Raw genomic sequence first — 8611 nt, forward strand, 5'->3', positions numbered from 1 at the left:
TGATGTGGTGATGATTCAGTTCTTTTCTCCAAATGCTGGTCAGTAAAGTATATTTGCAAGCTTGCAAACAACAATGTGATATGTGACGGTTATAAACACTGGCGCTGATGCGTTGATTTCCCCTGGAATGAAGCGCAGCACTTAGGGTTTGAAGTGATAGTACTGTATATTGTTAAAACAACAGCATTGTTCAGCCAAGGTCAGTAAATCATGAGAGCCTCCAACGGAGCTAGGGCGCGGCACACTGTGATCGCGCATAAATAAAAATCGCCAACTTGGGGAAAATATTTTGAGAGAAGCCTCTAAAAATTCCTTGAGGATGAGACACAAAACGAGAGTCCCCTTTCTACTAGTTTAATATGATACATCCTGGAAAGGGAATGTGGGAATTTGCGGGGCAGTGCGTTTATGTCAGGGGACTGACCGGGGAAAACAGAAGCAGGAAAAGGCCGGCCCCCTCCTCTACACTCTTCCCAGGCTAAGACAGGACAAGAGAAGCTCTGCCTCAGCAAACTGAATCCCTTATCTTTTTTTTTTTAAGTTTATGCTTAAATACAGTTTGTAGTTGCATGTTTTGTTGACGCAGAACCGGAACTCTCACAAAGCCTGAAGTTTTCGAACACAAAGTATCTATTTCTTCACTACTTTAGAGGATAAATGACTATGTATTCCAAAGTGTCACAGGACTTTTCTTTTCTCTGAGCTGACTTCCTCCAGCACCGCCAAAGTGTGTCCTGTTAAATATCATCCTTGTGATATTTTCCCCAATGAAAGAAGAATGATAGGAAGGAAAAACAAACGAAGGAAGGAATAACTGGAAGTTAAGCAAAGAAAGAAGACACAAAAACTATACCACTACATTCTAGTTTATGTAATTGGAATAAAATGTATTTGGGGGAAGGAAGGAAGGAAGGAAGGAAGGAAGGAAGGAAGGAAGGAAAGTATGGAGGGAAAGATGGAAGGAAGCAGAAAGAATGGAGGGAAGGAAGGAAGGAAGGCAACAATGAATGATTCATAAAGTTCTTGATCATGAAGTTGAAGTGAATGTCTTTTACCTTTTTCCATGAAATGCTTGTGACAATTAATTTGACGATATAATTTCTCAGAATGAATAAAGTATCCATCCATCCATGAATGACTCAAGTGGTGCTCTCCCTTTTTGACCACTTAAGTGGAGTAATTTGGGTTACCAGATTGTCTTATTTTTTTTTAACCCAACAATTTGTAAGGCGTAATTATCTTGATTGCTGGACCTGGCCATCGGCTGCCATCGCTGTCCTTCACATAAACTTGTGCGCGTGTTTGTGTATGCCTCTCCCGTGTGATTGATGACCTCGCACGACTAGTGTTTACCTCACCGGGTCAACTGCGATGCGCTCAAGGCCCGAGCGGTGGCTGAAGGAAGGAAAGAGCGGAAAAGAAGTCATTCTTTCCAAGCCATTGAGGCCAGTCCTGAGAGGGAGTCGTTTCTGGGAGTTGTCCGCCCATCATGAGAGACGCCTATTGTCCCCGCTGCTGCCGCTGCCCGAGTATGACGGGGGGCTTCCAGTCATTGCTGTGTGGTGAGGGGGCTCGGAAGGGGAGAGTGGGAGAGGAATTAGAATTTTTGCTAAACGTCGTCACGACAACGTGGATTGCCACAAAGAGATACTTTGATAACCGCACAGGACAAGATGTGAACATTGCTTCACCATGGTGATAATATGGAGTGGGCGGGGTTAGTCTTTATGTGGAGAGAGGATGATGTGATGCATACATGGGGATTTTTTCTCTCGTTTTGGCTTCTTGTATCTGGTTTTATGACTTCTAAAAAAAAACATTACAGTGAGGCTTTGAGATACACAAGCTGTTAATTGCCACTCCCATTTTACATTTATTGTCAATCATCAATCGTGTTAATTGTGTGAATGCTGAAGCATTCCCACATATGTTATTGTGATTTTTATTCTCCACACTTTTTTGCCATGTAACAACTCCCACATAATACTCCCGATTTACACTGTTCAAATTTCAACTTGCTTAAAAAATTCTCGCCTCCTGGGGTATATATCATCTGATTCCACATGACTTACAGTATTCACACAATTTAACGTTAAATAACAACTTTTCCCCATTCGTTTTCAATGGGACAGACAGTGAACTTTTTCTAAGTGTCACTCTTCCACGCCCACTTCCATACATATAACTTGTCCTCGTTACCAGGTGTTTGATACTGCTCGTTGGCACAGTTGGTAAAGCGCATTGTCCAGTAACCAGGAGATCATCATTTAATAATTTATCTCTCAATTTACTTCATAAGCATTCCACATGCATTCAAATCTTAGCTTTCAGCATTCCCACACAATTTCTCCAGAAATTACACTTAGTCTAGTTGATCGAGAGGTGTGTCCAAATCAACCATTAACCATTATTATTTCTATTCATCTCGCGTATATCTGGCTACATATGAAGAATAGCGAGAACCCAAGTAGGAAGTCGCAGCTGCCATGAGCAACATCCTGCAGATGCACGCGTGACGTGCTCAAGGTCCCGAGAAAGGCCCATCAAAGAAGAGGAATTCCTCCTGGACGAGCTCCACTGTGTTCGTCATGCTATTCATATTTTTCTGAGTCACGCCACAAAAAACATTAGCAATTCTCTCTTACATTTTTTACCCACTGTAAACTTGGATTCAATCGGACAATCATCATGAGTCTAAATTGATTTCTTTTGTTTGAATCTTCCCAGGGAAGAATTTTTAACTCGGCTATCCCCGTCATGCAAAAACACACAGTTACTTCTGACCTGGCAGTTTTTTGTTGTTTAATTTTCAATACTTTTGTTTATCTGTTATTGTTTTTGTAAGTTTTAAGTGATTTCAGTGACGACTGTGGGTTTTCCAAACAATTTTGTCCACATGTGTCTCATGAAAAACAAGTATTTTGGAAATGAATCAACATCACACTGAAGTTTGAGGTCAAGTAGTAAGAAGATCTTGGGATGAGCAGACAAAAGAGGAGGAAGAGCAGGTCACACACTTCCTGCCTTTTAAAAGGGGGAAATGACCCAGCGGGTGAGATGCCCAACCGCTGCTACGTTATCATCTGTGGCTTTTTGAAGGAAACACGTCAAGGGCTGTCACTCGTTGAGTTGTCTCGGATTTATTCTATCCCCACTGTTTACGTCTTTTGCCCTTTTTTGGCTTGGCGACCGGATTTGTTCTTTCTGACCATGGATTCTTCTGCATCTGATGGATGGCAGAATGCATTATCTCTGACAAGTGTCCAATCAGCTGGAAAGTCTACTGACTTGGATATCACCATGTGTGCGTGTGTATATTGTCTGAAATGCACCTATATTCCAATCTTTCACCAAAGACCACAGTGAAAGTGGGTGCCTCTGTCCTGTGCACCTGATACATGATACTATTTCATTGGCCCATAAAAAACACTTTAGAAATCCCTGTAGAAGCAGCAAAGTGATCATTTGGAAAGGAGCAATTTGAACTTGCACCAAACAAACACAGGAAGTTGACTGGCTGTCTGGCTAATAGACCAGAGGAAGGATGCAATACCATAAAAGGAGCAAGAAGCTTCATGGCAAAGACAAAAGTACCTTTTATAGCCGCTTGTATTGCCTCTGCGTATCATGTTGTGTCATTAGATGCTTAACCAAATGCCATTCGGAACAGGATTTCCCATGATCATGTCAGATCATATCACCACCACCACCCCTCAAAAGAAAACGCTAACACTAAGCAGCTCAGATTGGGAGGATGAGGCATATTACAGTGAAGAAGGAAGTATTAATTTACATAGTTTTAAGATTAACAAGTTGGTAGAAATGAGTGAAGTTCAACAGTAATGGAATAATGCATGATATTAACAACTCTCTTTCTCTATGTCTCTCTCTCTCTCTCTCTCTCTCACTGTTGTGTGCTGAAGAGGTTTGGATCCCAAGTACAGACACAAATAAGATTTTATCTATTTATTCACGGAACAGTAGCACAGAGAACATCGAACAATAATCCAGCAACACACACATTTCTTAGACAGCTTATATAGAAAATCTATCAATCTCATCATAGATCATGGCAAGACGTCGTATGACATGAAATTCTCCGATTGGCTGACCCATTCATCACACAGTACCAAAGATTCCTGTCACCACACACATCATCTAGACATTGCATAGTTCTACATCATATAACACAAACCAAGTAGAAAACCTGTTGATTGTTACATGAGACAAAAACATCACTTAAACATCATTCATTCATGACTCACGAGTCATGACTCTCTCTCTCCCTCGACCATAATATTGGATTAATAATCCGTTTTTGCACTGATGCATGATGTCATTCTCAGGTATCTGAATATTTTTGCACTGCACTGTCTTGACAAGACCTTAAGTTGCTGCTAGTTTTTGTTGTACTAAGTCCTATACTGTGTCGAATGTTTACACTGGGTTATTTTATGGGTATTTATTTTGTGGGATTTTGCACTTTACCAATTCTGCTGTATGGAAGTTTCATTGTTCCTTTGTGACAATGACAATAATATATTCTGAATCTGAATCTGAATCTCTCTCTCTCTCTCTCTCTCTCTCTCTCTCTCTCTCTCTCTCTCTCTCTCTCTCTCTCTCTCTCTCTCTCTCTCTCACACCCTCCCTCCCTCCCTCCCTCCCTCTCTCCCTCCCCCCGAAGCCGACTGGGATTGGCTCGACCAACCCCCGCGACCCTTGTGAGGAGTAAGCAGTTAAGAAAATTGATGGATATATAAAATAAACAATAATAACACATCCTGCCTGATACATGCAGCAGTTACAGTACAGTCATTTTAAATCACAAATTCACAAAATACATAAACATGTAGTTGGGTCAATTTGAGTTCTCCTGAGACTTGCTATAATAAAAGCGAGGTCTAAATATTATTTAAAATAACAGAACTGCGTAGATAGATAGATAGATAGATAGATAGATGGATAATTTACTTCAATCGAACTAGCTGAACGAGCCACACACGCGCTGCCCGTTTGTTATTAAAAAGATAAGAATACATAATAAAATACTGAATATTTCCCCTGTGGGTATATGGCGCACGCGCAGACAGACACCCGGAAGTTGGAAAGGACGCGACCAAAACAAATATGGCGCCCACCTCAACGACGGGAAACGTGTTGAAGCTAACAGTGAGTTTCCTCGTCTATTCTCTAATACTTCTAGTACGATTCAGACCCACCATGATGTAAATACATGAACTAGTCGGGTTTCGGTTAAAAAAAATATGAGCAAAAACAACGGAGGAAACGCGAATATGCGGCGGAAGTCTGCGCTACGTTTTCGAAAGTAAACATCCGGTTGTGCGTCGCGTAGACTGTTCGTTCCGAAATAGAAATTGGTAAGTGACTGAGGTTAATTGGTTAAGTTGTCTTTCTCTTTTTCAAAGGCTGGTGCAACGAAAGCAGCGTTCGATGGTCTCAATTGGAGATAACTGAGCATGCAAACAAACATGGAATCTGACGTGGGGACACACTGAAAGTACAGTGCCATGGGACCAGTAAACATTCTCATTTCCACGATCGGAAAATGCCTCGATGCAGTCTCCGTAATGCTGGACGTCAACTTCCTCCTCGTCCACACGATTGTCCGCACTGTCCTGGCTGTGTACCACTTTATAATCAACCTGCCCACACTCTTGGTCTACTCCCTCTTGGAACTGGGCAACTTGGTGCTGCTCTGCTTGCTCTCCACGGCGGCGGCAACGTCCCACATCGCCCACGGCGCGGCAGCCGTGCTGGGCAGCCTCATGCTGTCTTTGGAGGGGCTTCTGGAGAGCTTGAAGATGGTGGGCTACCTGTTGACTCACGTCCTGCTCCGAGGCAAGGAGCAAATATGTCGGGGGCTGCTGTTGCTGCTGGAGGCGTGCGGCATCGCGCTCAGCCTCCTGATCTACCTGGTCAACACGGTGGTGAACTACGCCCTCATCGCCGCCCTCAACCTTCACTTGGCCTTGGTCAGCGTGTGGCAGACAGTGTCCAGCCCGCTGCAGATGGCGCTGGAGCTCACGCTCACCTCCGTCACCTTCCTCTACAGCAGCCTGATTGGCACGTCGGCTTTCCTGTGGTCCCCCTGCAAGCTGGTGTTGGACTTCCTCGCATCACTGGTGCACATCTTCATCAGCATTTTCATACTCAACACGTACGGCCTGGCGCTCACCGTGGCTATAGCGCTGACAACCACCGCCTACCTTAACCCAGAAGTCACCAGACACGCGTCGCGGCGACTCACGGCTTCCGTTAACTCCTTCCCAGGAGCGCGGAGACTTTCCACAGAGCTTCATTCAGCCTTGCAGTTAATACGCGCCGTGATGCGCCACCTCCGCCGTATGTCGCTTCACCTCTATCTGCTGGAGAGAAGAATCTGGCAGCAGCTGTCTCACCACAGAAGCCAGCTGAGCCTGGCGCTGAGGACGCAGCTCGAAAACCGAGCGAACGGCAACCCGGACGGCGAGGAGAACAATCGGGACCCGCCTGACGGCCAAGCCGGGGACCAGCGACGGGAGCGGCCGGCGTCGTCGAGCGCGGCGAGGCCTCTGAAGGCCGAGCAGCCGTGGCGAGCCCCGGCGGACAACCTGCTGATGCTGCTGAACGAGCAGGAGCAGCGCAAGATGTGCGTCATCTGCCACGACTGCGCCAAGACGGTGGTGCTGCTGCCGTGCAGGCACCTGTGCTTGTGTCGAGGCTGCACCGACATCCTGCTGCATCAACCCTTTTACCAGCACAATTGCCCGCTGTGTCGCCGCATTATCTTCGACACCATTGAGGTGTATCTCTGAGGCGACGCGATCACTAACTTCCACATTTTTACTACCATTTTTTTTTTTTACAACCAGCTTCACTGTGACCAAGAAATAGCCATGTAAAGTAATGCCTTCTTTATTTTTTCTTCCAAATTTTATCCCAGGAAGAATGAAATGACAGCCAAACACATGCACAACATGCTCAAGCCACCGGGGGGAAAAAAAAAAAAAAAATTATTACGCCATCTTGAGTACAGAAAGGGTTGAATGTGTCCATCTCTCGCGATCATTCAAAAAAGCCATCTCAGATTAAGTGAGGTTAAATCTAAGTAATTTATTGGAAGTATTGTTAAAATAGTTAGACACTTTTTGGTTGTTGTTATTGAAGATACTCCTGAGTGAGCCAGTTGGAAAATAAATGTTCACAAGCAAGTGAAAATGGTTGACTGTTAAGTTGATTTTGGGGTGGGTGTTAATATTTTTTGTTCTAAAGGTGGGGATGGGTGATTTAATGTAAAGGAAGAACTTTTAAAAAAAAAAAAAAAAAAAAAAAAAAAAGAGAGAGATACAACAGAAAATTAACATTGCCAAGATGACTGAGGGTAAGAAATATAAATGTTTGTGTACATTGCATGTATGTAGAAAGAAAATAAAAGTTTTTGGGGGGTTTTCTTCTGGGTAAGTGTTAAGTGCTACTTTTGTCTTAAAATATAAACCTGTCAGTCTCATAATAATATTGCAAAGCCTTTTTATTTTTTTTATTATTTTTTTTTTTTAAGGGGAAGTCAACCCAAAATTGTCTTTACAATAATATGGCATACGTGCACCCAGTAGTCTAACTACAGCATTTTGATTAATGTTGTGTTTTGTGGAATATGAGGAAAACGGCAAAATCCACCTGCTCCAGGGGCAGCCATTTTACCACTTGCTGTCCACTAAAAATCACATCATGGTTGCTCAAGTAACGACTAATCACGGCTCACCTGTTTTCTAAAGCTGAGCTGTATTTACTTGTTAGCAACTCTGATGTCATTTTCAGTCGATAACAAGTGGCAAAATGGCCACCTCGTGAGATGGCTAACGGTATTTATTATTATTATTATTATTATTATTATTTACTATATTTAAAAGAGTGTTCAATTATTTTCTACCACTTTATTTGCCTTTTCCCCCCATAACATCCTTAAAATAGCATATCTCTTGTATGGAAGTTACCATACACATTTCCACTTGTTTTTGAAGTATATTGTGTTGAATAAGTTTACAATGCTCAGAGAACCATTTTGTTGTTGTTGGGATGTATAATGCTCTGGAAAGTGCTATCTACCTTTTGAATTGTTTTTTTCTATTGTTGGACTTCATTTTTTATTTTGCTTGTTTTGCGAGTGACACTCAAGAATATGTTAGCCTCATCCTCCTCAGGTAAATGCCAACATTACAGTCCTGGTATGTCATTCCTACGACTGCGGCCAAGGAACAAGTGTTCAGTGTGAAAGGTGTGAGAGAATGTGATTTGCAGATTTGAATGTAACTCAACTGAGATGGATAATCGAGACTTTTCATAATAAAACGGCAATAAATAAATTGTCACCATTTTGTCGATGTGTGTTGTCGCCATGTGATAGTTTTCTAAAATAGTTTCTGTTTATGAATCTAAATAGTCCACTTTGTAAAGACAAACAGGCTCAGGGTGACGTCACATTGTAGTCCGCCGGTGAAGTCGGGGTCCTTTTTTTTTTTTTTTTTCTTTTCTTTCCACTTTCTTCGGAAGTGGAATTGCCGAGTTCAAGGGGGCGTTCCCGTGCACACTACATGGTCTTCGAATGCAGCAT

At 42.9% G+C, this 8611-nt stretch overlaps 1 protein-coding gene across 3 annotated transcripts; it reads left to right on the forward strand.

Annotated features, from left to right (window-relative positions):
* The first annotated feature begins 4239 nt into the window (after positions 1–4239).
* Positions 4240–8372, forward strand: rnf26 (ring finger protein 26). Of its 3 annotated transcripts, none has more exons than XM_077494299.1 (2): positions 4240–4346; positions 5427–8372. In XM_077494299.1, exon 2 carries the CDS (start codon positions 5529–5531, stop codon positions 6813–6815), a length of 1287 nt encoding a protein of 428 aa, XP_077350425.1. In that variant the 5' UTR covers positions 4240–4346; positions 5427–5528; the 3' UTR covers positions 6816–8372. The 3 variants fall into 3 exon arrangements, with proteins under 3 accessions (XP_077350425.1, XP_077350422.1, XP_077350424.1); XM_077494296.1 differs by lacking the exon at positions 4240–4346 and adding an exon at positions 5062–5169; XM_077494298.1 differs by lacking the exon at positions 4240–4346 and adding an exon at positions 5176–5326.
* The last annotated feature ends 239 nt before the right edge of the window (positions 8373–8611 follow it).

The sequence above is a fragment of the Festucalex cinctus genome, chromosome 13 (assembly GCF_051991245.1).
Source record: "Festucalex cinctus isolate MCC-2025b chromosome 13, RoL_Fcin_1.0, whole genome shotgun sequence".
NCBI classification, from domain to species: Eukaryota; Metazoa; Chordata; class Actinopteri; order Syngnathiformes; family Syngnathidae; genus Festucalex; species Festucalex cinctus.

Bases quoted from the DNA above. Each gene is read 5' to 3' on its own strand.
- rnf26 (XM_077494299.1), top strand. From the start codon at position 5,529: ATGGGACCAGTAAACATTCTCATTTCCACGATCGGAAAATGCCTCGAT.